We start from the raw sequence: 18,738 nt of genomic DNA on the forward strand, positions 1-18,738 counted from the left end.
TTTTCTGCCGGAGTGTCCCAGCAGCTGGGAGGGGCGTCACTGGTTAGGTACCACGCCAGGGCTGCGTTTTAATCGCTAGGTTTGTGGTGTCTGCGTGCAGACGGCAGGGGTTAGCATTGGTGCTCCTCCGGGTGAGGAGGGTGCCGCGCGTGCGAGGGGGTACGCCAGCGGTGCGCAGACGCGCGATGCGCAGACGCGCGAAAGCCCGCACCCACCCCCACTCCCACCCCACCCCCGGCGGTAGCGCGTGCGCTGCAGTGTCGCTGGCGCCGGGGCGTTTCCGCGCGGCAGGGCTGGCGTTGGCAGTGGTGGCCGCCGTGGGTTGGTAATCCGCCGCTGTCGCCTTGACCTCCTCCCGGAACAGATGGAGTCGGCCCGCGGCCACTAGCGGGAGGCCAGCAGCTGCGAGGCCAGGGCGACCCCAGGACCCCCGCAGCTGCCACCGGTGGGGGAAGACTTCCCGGGCTTAAGAGGTGTGCTGGGAGAGGGAGGGAGGACTTCCAGGCCCCTAAAGAACCTTCTTTGAACCAGTGTCACGGAAAAAGCTCGGATGACTAGTAGAGAGCATCTACATAATGTAACCCATACCCCTCTTTTTAAATTTTATTTGTTTGTTTGTTTGTTTATTTATAACAAATGAGAGAGCGGAGTCCTCAGGGAAAGAGACTCACTCACCCAAGTTTCGCAGCTATTAAATGGCAGAACTGGGACTAGAAACCAAGTCTGGCTTACCACAGCTTTATAAACTTGCAATCCTCATTGAGATGAAAAATAATACAAGTAATTATTATTATAAAATATTAGATTTGGAAAATAAAGGTGGTGATATTAGGTTGGTATTCAGGACTATGAATATGATTTAGTGCTGGAAAAACTCAGCCACTCTGTCCTTGGGCTTGGGTTGCTCTTCATTCATGAAACATTTGCTCAGCAGTTATTTGTGCCAGGCACTTCGCAGGAAACCGGAGATCTAGAGATAAACAAGAACCAGTCCTACATGTGGAGCAAAAGAGAAAACTCCCCAGACACCAGTACCTGACACAGGTGTGGGAAACTCAGTGGGCCTCAGATACAAGGCACCCTGGAGACTCACAAGGAGATGTCATTTCTGGCTGTCTGTAGGAAGACCTGGGGGAGGAAGTGGGGCATTTAGACATGGACAGTACATTCCAGGTAAGAACGTTCAGTGTTAGCAACTAAACTCCAGATGAGTGTGAGAAATAAGGAATAGTTTGGTTTGCTAGAATGTAGGAGTGAGGAGGCCACCATTATAGAGGGAATAAAATGGAGAATTGGTAGTGGGGAGCTCTGGAGGAATTCCAAACAGAGTATGACAGTGCAGTGGCTGTGGATGGTTCATCTGGCTAGGAGGTGGAACCCTCAGCTGGAGCATAAGGACGTTGGACCACGGATCCTTATAGCTCTGAGGGTCTGAATTTGCCAGTGTGAGAGCACAAGGTTTCGTGGAGCCATCTCAGCGTAGCAGGACTGTGGATAAAATACGGAGATGGAGTGGGAAAGGGCCCAAACTGAACTGGGAGACTGTTGGACTGTAGAGATAACCTGTGATCCTGTTTCAAACTTCCAGAAGCGTTCTTGGGAGTAGTTTGTGAAAAGTGCTCTTAGTATTCCTGTAACACAGCTGGCCTCATGGACGTGAGCAACAGTTAATCAGCCTGTTTCTGTCTGTGCAGGGGGCAGTTATTTCTTTTGGTGCATCCCCAGGGATCAACCTGGAGCTATAAACAGGACAGCCTGTTTTGGCAGTTGAAACAGGAAATTTCTTGTACAAAGATTTTAGACTTATCTTTATGCCGCTCTTTATTATAAACTAGGCAAACAATTATGTACAGATGAACTGTTAAAATGAAATATTTTTACCTAAAAGATGACACACACAGATCGCAGTAGAGGACTTTATAAATGTATCATTAATTGGTTTCGTGTTATCATATTTATGCAGCACTACATACCTGTGCCTTAATGAAGAGGGTAGATGTGATAAATGTAAATCAAATTGCACAAACAGGTAGGCTAAGGTCTGAGTCCCGGCATCTTCTCGATGCATCTAGCCCCACCTTGACACCTCCCCTGCAGAAGAAGAGCAGAGGTTCCCCAAGGCTCTACTTCCCATTACTCACTGGTTCCACATATGAATATTTAAAAACTTCCTTTGTTGTTATATGAAATATATATTCTGTGTGTTTTGCAGCTTCTCTATCTAATGGATATTTGGGAAGAGGGAGAAGACAAAATATTGTTTAGTAGAAATTCCTCTGTTTAACGATGTTAATCAGTGGTATAAAGAAAGAGCATGCAGTTTGGAATAAGAAGACACAGCTGGAATTGAATTCTAATTCTTTCACTTACGACCTGTGTGACTTTGGGTCTGATACTTAACTCATCCATAAAATTGTGATCATAATAATCAGCTCACAGTTGTTAATCAGTCTAACAGTGTGCAAGAAGGGCTACGGGAATCGTTAGCAAGGGAGGCAGTATAGAGTACATGGATAGAAGCAGTTAGGATTAGGAGCCGACCATGGAGGTAGGCTAATCTGAATCCAGGTTTGGGTTCTGCTCTTTTCTGCTGCATGATTTTGAGCAGTTCCTAAACTACTATGAACATCAGGTTCCTCATCTTTAAAATGGAGGAAGTAATAATATCTATTTTGTGGTGTTGATTTGAGGGTTACACCTAGCACAGTTCTTGGGAAATAGAATGAGAGAACATTAGAGTTGAAAGGGACCTCCTTACCCTGGAAATCATATTTTTCTCAACCCTGACTGTGTTTAAATATTCCCAGTGACAGAAACTGCTATCTGTACAAGGTGCTCCATTCCATTGTTGAGTCACCTTCAGTAAAAGAAAAAATTTTCTTATATATAGCTCAAAACTGCCTCAATGTAATTTCCACATATTGGTCCTCTTCTATGCTTTGTTTTTAAAAAAATGATCTTTTTTTTTAAATTAATGATTTTGTTTTGAAATAATCATATTTTCACACGTGGTTTTTAGGAAATAGTATAGAGCGATCCCTTGTATCTTTACCTAGTTTCCCCCAATGGTAACCTCTTGCGAAACTACAGTACAATATCACAACCAGGAGACTGACGTTGACACCACAGAGATGTTACCTTTTTATAGCCACACCCACTTCCTTCTATCCCATCCTAACTGAACCCCTGGCAATCACCATTCATTCTCTATTTCTATAATTTTATCATTTTGAAAATGTTGATGTAAATAGAATCATACGTTATATAACCTTTTGTCATTTTTTTTTTTTTCCACTCGGCATAACTCTCTGGAGATTCAACCAGGTCATTATTCTTTCAGGTATCAATTCCTTCTTCCTTTTTATTCCTTGGTAGTAGTGTTCCATAGTATGGCTGTACCCCATTTGTTTAACTCTTCACCTATTGAAGATCATCTAGATTGTTTCCAGTTTTTGGTTATTATGAATAAGCTGCCATAAACATTTGTGTATAGGTTTTTGTGTTAATGTAAATCTTCATTGTCTTCAGTCTCTGGGATAAGTGGCTAAGGTGCAATTGCTGTATCATATGGAAGTTAGAAGTTCAGTTTCTAAAGAAGTTGTCAGACTTCTTCTAGTGTGGCTATATTGTTTTATATTTTCACTAATAATGAGCGATCCAGTCATTTTGCATCCTTGCCAACATTTTCTGTGGTCACTATTTTTTTATTTTAACTATTGTGGTAGATGTGTTGTGCTATCTCATTTTGGTTTTAATCTGCATTTCTATAATGGCTAGTGTTGTTCAACATGCCTTACTTGACATCTATATCTCTTCTTTGTTAAAATATGTCTTTGTGTCTTTTGCTCAAGTTCTAATTGTATTCTTTGCTTTTTTGTTGCTGAGTTTCGAGAGTTCTTTATACGTTCTCCATACTAGTGCTTTCTTGAATATATGGTTTGCAAATATTTTCTCCCACTCCATAGCTTGTCTTTTTGTCTTTTTAACAGATATTTTACAGTGCAAATGTTTTTAATTTTGAGGACATCCAATTGCCAGTTTTTCCTTTTATGGATAGTACTTTTGGTAACAAGTCTAAAAACTCTTTGTTTACTGTAGGACCTGAGGGTTTTCTCCTCCATGATTTTTCCCCAGTGTTCTATAGTTTTATGTTTTACAGTTAAGTTCATGATCCATTCTGAATTATTTTTTCTGTAAGTTACGAGACTAGGTCAAAGTTTTTTTCTTTTTCTCTTTTCCTCAATGAAAGTCCAATTGCTCCAGTGCCATTTATTGAGAATCTTTTTTGTAAAATAGCACATGATCTTGACCAAGTCAAATTACCTGCCTGGGTCTGTTTCCTGTCTTAAAAATAAGGTGGATGCACTGGAACTGTACGGGTGTCATTCATGCTCCATTCCTGGAAGGTCTGGAGCCCCAGGAGCCTTACTTAGTAGCAGCAGCATTGAGGGACAGATAGGGCTCTCATGCCTCTCCCTGGCTTTGTCCAGGGAAGGGCTGCTTTTCATGTTTTATATTATTGTGGGTCCATCTGGTATTTGGTTTGATACAGGGCCCCACTGTTAAAAGCAATTTCGGAGAGCAGCGAGTTAGATAATATCTGAAGTACCTTTCTCCAGTAAATTGCCGTGATTCCAAGTGTTTGGTGTCAGAAATCACTTTCCCCTTACATATTTGCTTCCAGTATCCTCCCTTAGTTTCTTGAGAGCTTGCACATATGAAATGTTTTTCTTGTTATCCTGTCATCCCTCTTTATAAATATGATGGGCTTCATGAAAACATTAGCTTACATTTCGTAAATCGCTTTACAAGCTATATGTCAGAATTTAAAATGTGTTAAAATATTAAAATTTTGCAGTGGAATCATCCATTCCACAGAATTACCATGGCTGAAAGAAAGGATAAGGAACTAAAATCACACATAAACCATCAACTAATGTCTCTATCTTTACAAACAGCCACCTCTCTCACTATCTACCTGCCTAGCTCTTGACAGTTCACAAAGCACTTGCAACAGCTTTTAGCCAGTTCATGAAAGGTTATTTGCAATAGTTTTTTGAAATAAACAATTCAGCCTGCCTTATGTTCTCTAATACCTGCCTTCAAAATGAAGAAATTGAGACTCAGACAATGTGAATAACTTTCCCAAACTGACAAGACAAGCAAATAGAAGACCAGAGACAAGATGTCACATTTTTAACACCTGGTCCAGTTATTTTCCTCTCTGTAGTTTATAATGTAAAGGTTTCGGTGGGATTTTCCCCAAAGTTGGTATTTTCTACTGTCACTTTTTATCTGTAAAATGGGTTAATAACATAATAGGCTCAAATAGTTGTAGGTTTTTTAAAAAAAATTAAATAAGGTTAATCGAGAATATTGCATTTGAAAATAAACAGTTACATTACAAAGTGCTCTCTGTTTAGATAGTGGTTATTATTGTAAGCTTCACTAGGTCTTTGAACGCTAGCATGCAGCTGTGTGTGTTCACTGATTCCTATTCATAGAAAGTGTGTTTGTTTATATTATAGTATATTATCTGTTTTTCCTTTTAGTACCCACGTGGCCAAATTGTGAACTGCCATATTAATAAGACCCAAACATATTTGAGAGAGTGGTTAGACTTAATGGTTTCTATAAAGTTGTTTTAATAGTTATTTTTCAACAGATGGACTGCTTACATTTGGCCACATTTCTGTGCCAGTGTGATGATGATTCAAGTTTTCAACAGATGGCATACAAATACTGGGGAAAACACCCTCCCAATATTAATGGTTGTAAAAAAGTCTTTTAGAGGGCCAGAAAAATGATAGTTTGTATCCCCAAGTCATTAGCCTATGCTATTATAATTATAATTCAGATGACTTGGAAGTTTCCCTTTCTGGTGCTTGGATTTATTTTGTAAGTGATTCTACCTATCTACATTAGTTTGAGAAATGCTGAGGAACAGTTAGATATTCAACATGGATGTAGCATTGAATCTCTTTTTGATTATTGATCGTTGTACATAAGTTCCTCTTACTGACTCATTCTACTTCTGTGCCATATGTAGAAAATGTAACCCTCCATAAAAATCAACTGTCAAAGATTTTTATGTTTTTTCCCTGAAAAGCATTGATTTAACAGGAAAAACTCACCAAACTTAGAATTTTCAGACATACTCATCAATATGATGAATTCCCCGACCTTCCAAATAGCTCCACTTCTACACTGACCACTTTGCACTATTTCTAGAATCAGTAAGTGAGGACTAAGAGAGAATGCGGAGCAGTAGGTACATGGTGAAAATCTGTGGGCTGTTTGTGGTTGTCACAATGACAAAGGGCATTTACTGATGCTAAGTAGGTGGAGGCAGAGTGCCTAGACATGCACAGCATGGTTCAGCACAAGGAAGAAATGTCCTGTATCCCTCGGGATGCCTGAATATCTGGCTGGTCACTCGTCTGAGACTGGAACTTAAGTCTGCTTAAATTAACTCACAAAGTTTTGCAATACAAAGTACTTTTTTTTGCCAGAATATTAGCGTCCAGCTATACCTCTGCTTTTTTATTTTACTATGCTGCTATATAAAAGGCTAAAAGACTTCTCTTCTGCTTCTGAATCCTGACTTTTTCATGCTCTGTAAGTATGAGCATATAGATACTTTATTATATGTTTTCGTATAGTCATGGACTGAATATTTACATGGTGAAATAGATGTTGATATAAATTTCCTTCCTTTTTCTATTCCAAATAAGGCATCATATTAATATATCTTTGAAATTTTGTGTCTAGGTAAATTACAATATGTGTGAATTTCTGGATTTAAAAACAGAATTATAAAATGCTTATTGTAATAAAGAAACTCTGGAGTTGATCAGGATGAGAAACATTGCTATAAAAAATTAAGCACTAGCAGACAAATTCTTTCTCCACTTGTTCACTTGTGCACAAATAATTCAGTGTTGGAATCATTCAAAGAAGAGGATGAAGTGTGAGTCTAAGTCTTTAATAAGGAATGCAGTCCCAATAAATTCTCTCTTCCTGTGCTTCTGTGAAAGTCTAAAACTTATTTCCTTTTGGCAAGTTGTATCAGCTGGATCTTCTTTGTGTGTCATTACAGATGGCGTTTAATGATTGCTTTAGTTTGAAATATCCTGGCAACCCCCAGCCAGGGGACTTAATTGAAGTATTTCGCCCTGGCTATCAGCACTGGGCCCTGTACTTGGGTGATGGTTACGTTATCAACATAGCACCTCTAGGTAAGATTTGTTTCCAGCACTCCAGCTTTTTAGTTTTCTTGTTACAGAAGGAATCATGAACAAAAGTACAAAATTAAACAAAGTGGATATAAAATGTAGAAAGTAGATAAATATAGCTGATCTACGTTTAAGGAAGGACATTTTAAGACCAAAGTGGCATTGAAGAAGTCACAAGGGCAATTCACATTAAAAGTTTAAATTTGTGGTTAAAAAACAATTAAAAAGTAAATAATTAGATGAGGAAAATATTTGCCACAAATATGATAAGAGTCAATGTCTTTATATGTCACACAAATATATTATTTCAATTTATTCAATATCTATTTATAGATTATACAGTATGTACCAACTGATATTCTAGATGCTGAGGATACATAAACCTCTTCCTTCACAGTGAAGCTTATGAGAGAGAGAGCAGAGAGAAAGAGAAAGAGGAGAAGGAAGAGGAAGAGGAGTAGGGAGAGAGAAGGAGGGCTAGGGGAGGGAGAGAGGGAAGGAAGCAGGCTGTGAAGAAAACAGAGCAATGTTAGAATAGGGATAAGTGATATGGAGAAAAAAATTATAAAAGCAGGATAGGAAGTGCTGGAAGTTTGGGGGATGGTCAGGAAAATCTCATAAGAAAGTAACATTTGAAAAACAAATCGAAAGAGATGAGGAAACCAAGCAGACAATATCTGGAGTATGCGTTTCTCAAGCTGAGGGAACAGCAAACACCCAAATCCCAAAAAACAAATGGGTAGAGAGTTGTGATCAGTTTGTAGAAGGAGAAAAGCAAAAGCCAATGCCCATCTTTAAAAGTTTCAACTTTTTAGTCATCTAAGAATAGTAAAATAAAATGATAGATTTTATGCCTATCATTTAACAAAGACTAAAAAATGATAACAATCAGTGTTGATAAGAGTATAATGAAATGAATAAAGGATATTGTTGATAGAAATATAAGTTGATAGAATCATTTATGAAAAAATTTTAGTAATATGAGTTAAGAGACTTAAAAGAGTTCATATGCTCTGACCCTGTAATTGCACTTCTATGAATCTATTCTTGAGAACATATCTATAGAGATGTAGACTAATATTTTTGTATAAGGTTGTTCATATTTATCTCATTTATAATGGTTTGAAAAATAATATATATATATATTTTAAATAAAATTGATTTAAAATAAAAAAAATAGACAATGGCTTAATGTTTAATATGAGAATAAATGATTTAGCCACAAAATATTAGGCACCTGTGTTTGGCAGAATTCTTTAGCTGCAGGTAACATAAATCAAACTAAAATTAGCTTAAAAAGGCCAAGTTATTGCTTCACTGAAAGAAACTACAGAAAGTTTAGAGATGATGCTGGCCTCAGGGATGCCTAGATCAAGGGGTTTTAACACTATTGACTCTGTCTCACGCCTGCATTTTTTCTATCTGTCGTCATTCTCCTAGGCTATGTTTCTCTAAGAAGCCGAACTAATGGCCACCAGCATCCTTAGTCCCTCATTTCTGATAATTTTGTGACCCAGCAGGAGCTATAGCTAATCCCTGCTTGCTGTGGTTAGAAAAATCATGGAGAATGACTCTAATTTGTCCAGTGTGGATCCCATGCCCATCGCCAGACCATCACTGTACCCAGGAGAATGGGATACTGATTAACCTAAACAGTCTTTTCCAGAAAGATAAGGGTGGTAGTCAGATGGGGTGCAAAACAATAGCCACTATAAAAGCCTTTAAAAATCACATTTTTGGATGTATTTAATTATGTGAGATATGATCCTTATATTATATTTATTTGAAAATTCCAAATTAAAATGCAACATGTAATATGATATCCAGTTTGCAGAGAAATAACATAGACACATAAATATACAAACATATATGCAATCTATATACCTGTTAATAAAAGACATAATAAAAGTCCATCAAAATAATAGTAGTTATTTCTGGGTGGCAGAATAACACATAATTAATATTTACATGTTTTGCTGTATTTTCTAAATGTTTGGAAATGAGCAAAAATTTATTAAGAAAAATGTGTGCAAATAACAAATAGCCTGGAGTATTTTTTTTCCTCAAGATACCTTTAAACAGAAGTGTTTATAGGCCAAGGTTTTATTATTTCGAGAACTTCTGAGAATTTTTAATAAAGTAGTTTCTGCAATATTTTGAGATATTTGTCTGTTTTCCAGAATACTGAAAATAGAAATAGCAAATAAGATGACATTTATAGTACAGAGTTGGCAGTTTTTGGCCAGTCTGGTGATTAACACTTAGCAATTCTCTCTGTTATCTCTGAACTTTTCACATCTGGAAAATAATACGAGATCTTGGTGCTGTTTCTTTATTTTCATGTCTTAAGCTCCATATTAATTTAATGTGGTTCAGGCACTGAGCATTGATCCTATAGACTGAAATTCAATTCCTGTTTCTGTTAATTAGTCATGTGATACTTTGTAAGTCTATTAACCTCTCCAAGCTTCAATTTCTTCATCTGTAAATAGATTATATTGGACTAGTTAAAAAAAAAGAGAGAGAGAGAGAGAGTTTATAATTCTAACTAGGCTATAAGTGTGCTAAGAACTTGAAATATGTAAAAACTTTAAAAAAAACTGGAAATGCTGCTCCAAGGAAAAGGAACTTGGAGGATAGAAAAAAAGAGGAATGGAAAAAAAAGTTTGCTTTTAGTCATTACTAAAAGGGAATGTGTCTAAACATTGGTTATTTAGAGACCCTTCTTCTTGTAATTTATTAGAACAATGGCAAGCATAGCAGTCTTGGGCAGATGGAGAGGGACTGGAGCCTGGCATTAGAACTGAACACTGAGGAATCATCTGTTCACCCTCGGACACCGACTGTAACAGACCAGAGTAGAAAGGTCCCTGGTAGCCTTAGGCAAATGCTTACCCATAGAGGAAGTTAGGACCGAGTCATGGGGCATAGGGCATTATAACAGGTGGATAAGCCACAGCATGGAGCCACATCTAGCAGACAGTGTATATTAGGTTAGGTTCAGGACTTAGTTTCTTGGTCAAAGAACCTGGAGAAACAAAATCAGTGCCCCAGCCTGATCCCAGCTCATCCCTCAGAGGACTGGAGTATCATGCAGATTTCAAATTGGACCCAAATTGAAGCCTCATTGAAAGAATAAGTGTACAAAGTGGAAGTGAGGGTAAAGAATACAATTTAGACAATATTAATCATAACGAACTACTGCTAAAGCCCAACAATGTTAGTTGGGAAGGGTTCACATGCTGAAGAAAAAACTGCTTTACAGAAAACATGGGCAATGATCTTATCTGTACTATGTTAAAAACATATACCAAGATCTCTAATAATTATACCGATTGATAGAGAACTTATTACTCAAGAAGGGGTAGAGTTTTCTCACCTAATTTGATCTACAGGGAGATACAGCTTTTCAAAAGTTTCTTACATTCTCACTCATACAGTATTGAATAACTGTTACTGATAAATTACAGTGAATGCTTAAGGCTGGTAAGATTGTTTTTTGGTTTGATGATGAGTTAGAAATGGAGCTAGGTTTAGTTATCTTAGCACTTTGAAAGTCTTTAGATGGCATAGGAGTTCGCTGGGCTGGGTCACTAACCAGAATTCTCCTTACAGAGGATGATATCCCTGCATCATTTACAAGCGCCAAGTCTATATTCAGCAGAAAGGCCCTGGTGAGGATGCAGCTCTTGAAGGATGTTGCAGGAAATGACAGATACAGAATAAACAATAAGTATGATGAAACATACCCACCTCTCCCCATGGAAGAAGTCATACACCGGTCAGAATTTGTTATTGGACAGGAGGTGGAGTATGACATATTGGTCAACAACTGCGAGCATTTTGTGACTTTGCTTCGCTATGGAGAAGGAGTTTCAGAGCAGGTGAGTTTTCTTTAGGAGACATGTAAGAAGTGTCTTACATTGAGGAAATAATAACTACTGACTATGATCATGTTCTCAAGCCTCAAATGACATGATAAGAATGAGAAAACATGTGAATATTGAATAATAAAGAAGAGAACTGAGTTGTCCAAGGTCATGCAGCAAGTTAATGACCAAACTGGGATTAGAACATGAATATCATGAATTTGGGGTAGAAGGGACTTGAAGCAGAATCAAGACCATAGCTTTCTGTCAGTCTTATTGCCCTCTGCCCTTCAATTTTTTTCCCTATTACCCTACCATACAGCAGTCTCCAATCAGATATACTAAAAAGAATATGTTGAAAAGAACATTGACTTTTTTGAGTGGTAGTTCACTTATCAAAAACAGATGGTAATCCTGAGATTCTTTTTCATTAGCTGGCAAAGGCCAACTGATAACATATCTTCATGGGTTTGTAAATGTTTTCTATCTTCTCACAATGGTAGTTTCAAATGAATTTTGTACTTTTAAGTAGATTCTTTTATTGAGCTTTGGATGATTTTTAATGGATTAATTGACCTCAGTTTTAAAGGATTTTGCAATTTTGTCATTTATCTACACTAATTTGCAGTATGGCAGATTTCTAACTAAAAGCATGCTTGATTCAATTGCCTTTTTCCTACCTATCATCCTACCAATTCAATTCTATTGCTGATATATTAACCTAAAGATTTATTAAAATGGTACAAAAGAATTAATATATAAAGGCTTCCAGTATCTTGAAATGATGGATCAGTTATATAAACATTTATTTTAAGGAACGAGGTTACGATTCTTCTCAAGGAAGCTTGGGAACATGGGAGATGAAATATAATGAAAGGATACATTTGTTTTCATTAAGAAATGATTTAATTGGAAATTCATTTTTATTGGGAACTACATTAACATAATGAGTGTTCTATTCACATACAACAATAAATTGCTTCTCAGCCAGAACACAGAGTGTATACACACAAATTCATCTTTGCCTTTGCTTTAGAAACTAGTGGTATAGCAAGAAATCAAGTCTATTCTTCTAAGTTGTTAATGATAAAATTGTCCATTGCACTCAATAAGCATTTTTTAAACTATGGCTAAATAAAAAGGAATTAGAGCCATCTTCTTACTATGTTTGCACTTGCAGTCTACTTTTCATCTTTCATACCCAGAATCAAGAGCCATAAACAGTTAATCATTCCTCAACAACTAAGAACTGTTCTCTAGCAGGTTCTGATGAAGACGGTGCAGTAACAGCCTTAAGAACCTACTTAAGCTTTGGAATTCTGCTGACTTGAGCTAGAACTTCATCTTTACCACTTAGCTGAGTAACTTTAGGCACATTGTTTATCAGTTTCCTAATTCATAAACTGAGGTTATTTTGTAGATTATAGAGGATATTTGAAATCTCTTAACATTCTGTATTATGTATTATCCATCTTAATAAATGCTGTGCTTTAGATATTGTTATTAATTGCACTATTTTAGGAATTTTATAGATATTTGTTGGTACTCTTCAATAAAATCGCTGCTGATCTAAGAGTAAATATGGCACTTGAATTAATTTTTTATTACAATTAATAATTAATAGTATTGCTACCAGTAACAGGTAGTTTTAGCTTAACTTTCTGGGTTCCCTTAAAGGTTTGGGGATCTTGCTCTTAGAACGGTTTTCTTGGAGAATGACTGTGTATTTCCTTTAATTAAAAAAAAAAAAACCTGTAAATGCATTTTAAAAAGATGAGAAAGGTGGAAGAATTGTGACCCCATCTTTTCCTTCTCTGTTCTTTTCTTTATTTTTACAAAAATTAATAGACTTTATTTTTTAGAGCAGTTTTAGGTTCACAGCAAAATTGAACTAAAAGCATTCATTTCCTATAGACTCCCTTCCCACCACACACACAGAGCCTTCTCCACCATCGACATCCCACATCAGTGTGCTATATTTGTTACAAAAGATGAACCAACATTGATACATCATTATCAACCAAAATACATAGTGAAAGAAACCAGAATATGTCACCCCAAAATATATCACTTTGGCGTAAAGATTATTTTGAGCTGAAGGCATTGAGAAGAAGCAGATGCACAACAAGCTCCCTGCCCTCCCTCTATTTGCCTAAAACCAAGACATAAATTTTCACAGGTGTCCCTTCTCCCCCTCTTTATCAGGAAATACAAAACCTAATCATGGAGACAACCTGCGGTTAGGGCAAGACCCTTCTTTATCAGCCTGGAGAAGGCACCAGAGGAATCTGCATAACTTTGCTAACTAGCCTTTATCTGCCCTTCCGTTCTTGTATATTTAATTTCCCACAGTTTTATGCCCTTAGAAGCCTAAAACCACTTTCTTTTGTCCTGTCATTGTTCTTTGTTCTTTGAAAACACTGTATAAGCCTGAATTCTAAACCACATCTTTGAGTTACTCTTCCCTAAATATATATGAGATGTATATGTTAAGAAACTTCCATGGGTTTTTCTCTTGTTCATCTCTTTTATTATGGAGGTTCAGCTCTAAACCTAAGATGAGTAAAGGAAACACTTTCTTCCCCTAAAGCTAGTTTACATTAGGGTCACTCTTTCTGTTGTACATTCTTTAGGTTTTGGCAAGTGTATCATTACAGAATAGTTTCCCTGTCCTAAAAATCCTCTTTGCTTTAAGCCTATTCATCCCTCCCTCCACTTAAACTTCTGGTAACCACAGATCTTTTTATTGTCACCATAGTTTTTCCTTTCCAGAATGTCATATAGTTAAAATTATACTAAGCAATATGCATTTAAAATTCCTCCCTGTCTTTTCATGGTTTGATAGCTCATTTCTTTTTATCACTGAATAATATTCCATTGTCTGGATGTTCACTCACCTACTGAAGGACCTCTTGGTTGCTTCAGGTTTTGGTAATTATGAATAAAGCTGCTGGAAACATTTGTGCAGGTTTTCGTATGGATCTAAGTTTTTAACTTCTCTGAGTAAATACTCAGGAGCATGATTGCTGGTTTGTCTGATAAGAATATGTTTATGTTTGTAAGAAGCTACCAAATTGCCCTCCAAAGTGGTTGTACAATTTTGCATTCTCATCTTTAGTGAGAGTTCCTGTTGCTCCAGGAGCATTCTCATCAGTATTTGGTGTTGTCAGCATTTTGGAATTTAGACATTCTAGTAAATATGTAGTGGTTTCTCCTTTCAATTTGCAATGGCCTATGTACATTTGAAGTCGAGCATCTTTCATGTGCTTATTTGCCATCTGCATATCACATTTGGTGATGTGTCATTTGAGATCGTTTACCCATTTTTTAATTAGGTTGCTTGCTTGTTTTCTTACTGTTGAGTTTTAAGAGTTCTTTGCATATTTTGGATAACAATCTATCAGATTTGTCTTTCGCAAATGTTTTCTCATCTATGGTTTATCTTTTCGGTATTTTTAATAATTTCTAAAATCAACATTTTCACTGTTATAGTCTAAACAAGTTATTAAAATGTGTCTACCTTTGTGGAAGATGGCAGGACCCTTGACAAGCTGACACACAATACACCCTGACTGTGTAGTTGGATCAACCCTGCAGTCATCTGTGACCCAACTATACTATGTCTGGACACTGAACTCCAGATTCAACTAACATTTCATTGGGCATGTACAGATTCTCAGAATGAGGCCTTTATTGTGGGCTGCAGACAGAAAGCCCTAGAAAGGCCGAAGTGTGCCGAGTTGGATTTGGTGATTTTATAATCCTAAGTAAGTCGTAAAGTAAAAGTTCTTGTTCATGCTGGTTCACCAAGAATAGCCTGGGATATTATAATCTTGCAGGTTAGATCCCATTACGCATAACTCCAAAGGATCGCCCAAATTACACGGGGTGTTGCTGTCTAGAATGCAACTTGAAATAAGCATTTGGGATTTTGGAAACTGCATGTACTGCCGTAAGTGGCTTTATTATTATTGTATGTGGCCTGTTCGATCTCAGGGGATTTTGCTTTAGGATCCAGTTGTCCATCCCCTCCGTAGGCCTCTTAGATTTATGGGATTTCTCTCACATTTTCTGTTTCTAGTGGCTGAAAGATAGCCAGTGTGTTAAAGCTGCATCTAGCTAGGGCCCTTCTACCCACAGGATCCTGAGTTTTCCCAGGGATGTGCCCTGCTGCCATTTGACATGTCTGGTTAAAGATATCTATTGCACCTTTCTATTTTTTCATTGTTTGCTACACTTCCTTGTATCAAACCTTCTTGGGATCTCAGCACCTGCCTGGAATTATGTGAGGGTTAGGTTTGATGTCTAATCCTTGATCCCCGTCTGATTATCGAGTCCACTCATCTTTGGAATTTTGTCCTGTATATTGTATCTCCCTGACCCTTTTTTTCACCCCATGTACTATGTGGGCAGCTCTATGCTGCGGTGAATTCTGACTCTCTCCTGGGAAATAACTTAGATAGAGACTAATTAAAACTTGTAAATAAAATAAATAATCAACCAAATAAATACTTGAAATTAGAATTGTAAACTAAAATAGAATTTGTTAGTTGTTCGCCCGTCGCATTATCCCTGGCAACCAGGGAAGATGGCAGAGCAGAGAGTTGCAGTCATAGGCTTTGTCTCTGCAGACCGCTGGATGGTATAATAGAGTGAACACTCCTGTCACTGTGGCTCTTGCTGCCTGTTCCCAACAGGGAAGTTTCATTCGGGGAGGTAGCCTTGTGCCAGTAATATGAGGGAGTGGAGGAGGCTTGTGGGTTAGACAGAGGGCATGCTTGCATGTGAGCTGGGTCAGGCTTTCCAGTATTTGGGCTGGTCCCCAGAGTCATTTGGGAAAAAATGTTTTGCTTTTTTGAGAGCCTGATTCTTAAATCCCAGAGAACAACTGTTGTTTTCAGAATACCTGCCACTGAAGTATCTGAATGTGACCTTCGGGTCATAAAATTGCACTCAAACCCATGCAGACAGAAGGCAATGTTAGTTGAGTGACATGAAAAATCCATGAATATTCATTAGATCCCTCATCATGGTGATGATTAATACTCTTAAAGCCATAAATGTCTGAACTCCTTTATGGACGATTGAGCTTGAAAGTGGTTTATTTTAGTTTGTCGACATAAGAAATTAATTTTTGACATGATAGTTAACATTAGTATTGACTTTTCTTGAAGTTTATTAGAATACAAATCGTATCTACCAAATAAGAGTTTATAAGTAATTAGCTCAGATCCCATCCCTGAATTATTTTGCTAACAGAGGTTCTTGAGTCAGAGAGAAAAAATGTGCACGTGGTGCACGATGCACACACACACACACACACACACACACACACACACACACACAAACACACACACACTTACCCCGGTATAGACCTGACCAAAGTAATGTATGTTTAGGGGGTAGGGTTGTGTAGGAGGAGAACATATGGTTCAAAACTCAACCTGTAGCTAAATATCCCAGCAATACAACCTCAGATAAATCACTTTTAACTTATCAAATTTTGCAAAACAGGAATAACGCTCTTCCCAGGTGTACTGTGATGATTAGTAAGAATTATGGCCTAATGAGTTTCTGAATGGTCAGGGGCTATAAAAATACGAGGGAGATATATATATATATATATTTGCGTGTGTGTATTTATATCTGTCATAATTATAAAAATTATAAATTCATTTATTCATCTTCATACAAAATTTTAACTTTGCATTGAGCTTTAAATTTATCCATTGTACATTAAGATGGGTCTTTTGTTTAAGAAACGAGCTAAAGCTTGGGTTTACGATGCTGAGATGCCTTTAGATAAGATCTGTTTTTTGTTTCTCATTTCATTACAGGCCAACCGAGCAATAAGCACTATTGGATTTGTGACAGCTGTTGCTGGTGTCTTCTCATTCCTGGGCTTGTTTCCAAAAAGACAAAGAGCAAAATATTATTAACAATTTACTGAAGAGATATCGGAACTGGAGTTTGTGAGAAGGGGGAAAAAAAACCTGGGATGAATACTTATTTTCAAGGCATCATTTCTGTTCAAAATTCCAATAATGGATGGCAGGCTGTTTAATAAATTGCTTACTGATATTATCTCATTATGAGCCAAGGAAATTTTTCTCCCTACTAGCATAGATTTGCTGTGGAAGCTTGAACAAGAAGCAGTAGCCTTTTGAGTGAACCAGCAGAGGATCTTAACAAAATCACATTATATTTTATCTTCTACAATAAATATTATTTTCTTTTTCCCCAAGGGTAGCAATTTTGTATTTGCCAGGAGAAAGAAGACAGCTTATATATGATTTTGAAAAATATGATAAGAGCCCTAAATTGTTAGAGTTGACATCTAAATTCATATTCCTTTTCTGGTCAGGAGAGAAACTGGGAAATTCAGCATTTGGTTAGGCAGTTTGAAGAACTTTGATTAGCATGTCATTTGAGGGTGGACACCTATCTTTTTGCTCCTGTGTAGATGATGGGGGTGGAGTGCGGGTGGGGAGGGGATTGGCTTTGCTCTGGTGTTTCAGATCCAGTGATTTTCCCAGAAGTGACTCATTTGTCAGGAGTATGTGACAGCAAGAATGGGCTATTCCTTTTACCCTCATTGTTTCTTTTAGATTTTGAAGTATTTCAAGGGTTTGGCCATTTTAACCTTAGAAAGAGATCATTAAGGTAGGTTTGAGGTGCCATATTTAGAAAACAATATCTCATGTTACTTTGTAAGGCTTTTCCTATAAGTCAAGGAGAGTCATGACTTTATTCTTTCATTTTAGTGATAATGTGTTAACAGAAACTACTTTTTAATACCTTTCCAGTGGAATTCTTGTTGATAGCAGCTGGGGAAAAATAGTTGCCGATCTCTGTACCTTTAGGATTATATCAGACTTTATAACATTACCCTACAAAACACACTAGTAGCCAATGACATCCTTCTTGTGACATCATTAAAAGCATGGCATTAAATAAAAGACAAGTTCGAGTAAATATTGATGTGGGTGTACAATGAGGAAACTAGGAATATGGTAGATAAAGTAACTAAACGGAAGACTCAGTGAAAATCCTAGACCTATTAAACTGATTCAGATTTTACCCTAGACCCCCAAATACTTTACAGTCTAATTGAAGGAGGTTAAGAAGAATGATAACGGAAGGGGTCATGTACTACAATCAGGGCCAGTAGAGATCTTATGTCTCTTCCCTATCCCCTGATTAACCCCTTCCCTTTCCTATGGCTCCAATTCTGTCTCCAGATAAACCCCAAAACTCTCTCTTCCTCCACTAGTCCTCTGGGGAGTTATGAGTGTCTCCTACCAGATACCATAATTCAAAAATACCCTTTCATTTTCATTCTAAATTTAGTTTCCTGATTCTTTTATGTCCTCCTCTCAAGTAACAGTGAAAAAAAAAGAGCTCTTTTCTAGTATTGTCAAATTAGGGTGAGATTGATGGAAATTTAATGCATGACCTTTCCCAAAGTGTGTTTACCTTTTAATGAAGGATGACTACAGAAGGCAAATCTTAACCCAAAGCAGGAGACGTGAGTGTAGTGGAATTACAACACTGGTGAACGGGGGAAGGAGCAGAATTGGGGACAGGCCTTCTGAGGATTCTCAAGTCAAACCTTTACAGAGAACTCTGGACTT

The 18,738-nt window shown here is 37.5% G+C and overlaps 1 protein-coding gene across 2 annotated transcripts; it reads left to right on the plus strand.

Annotated features, from left to right (window-relative positions):
• Window positions 1–263: 263 nt before the first annotated feature.
• PLAAT1 (phospholipase A and acyltransferase 1) lies at window positions 264–17,343 on the plus strand. Of its 2 annotated transcripts, none has more exons than XM_039850677.1 (4): window positions 264–473; window positions 7,100–7,238; window positions 10,851–11,119; window positions 16,942–17,343. In XM_039850677.1, the coding sequence occupies exons 2-4, from the start codon at window positions 7,100–7,102 to the stop codon at window positions 17,041–17,043; spliced, it is 510 nt and encodes a 169-aa protein (XP_039706611.1). In that variant the 5' UTR covers window positions 264–473; the 3' UTR covers window positions 17,044–17,343. The 2 variants fall into 2 exon arrangements, with proteins under 2 accessions (XP_039706611.1, XP_039706612.1); XM_039850678.1 differs by having other exon boundaries at window positions 264–445.
• Window positions 17,344–18,738: the final 1,395 nt, after the last annotated feature.

This window comes from Pteropus medius, unplaced genomic scaffold (genome assembly GCF_902729225.1).
Source record: "Pteropus medius unplaced genomic scaffold, Ma_sr-lr_union100, whole genome shotgun sequence".
Lineage (NCBI taxonomy): Eukaryota > Metazoa > Chordata > Mammalia > Chiroptera > Pteropodidae > Pteropus > Pteropus medius.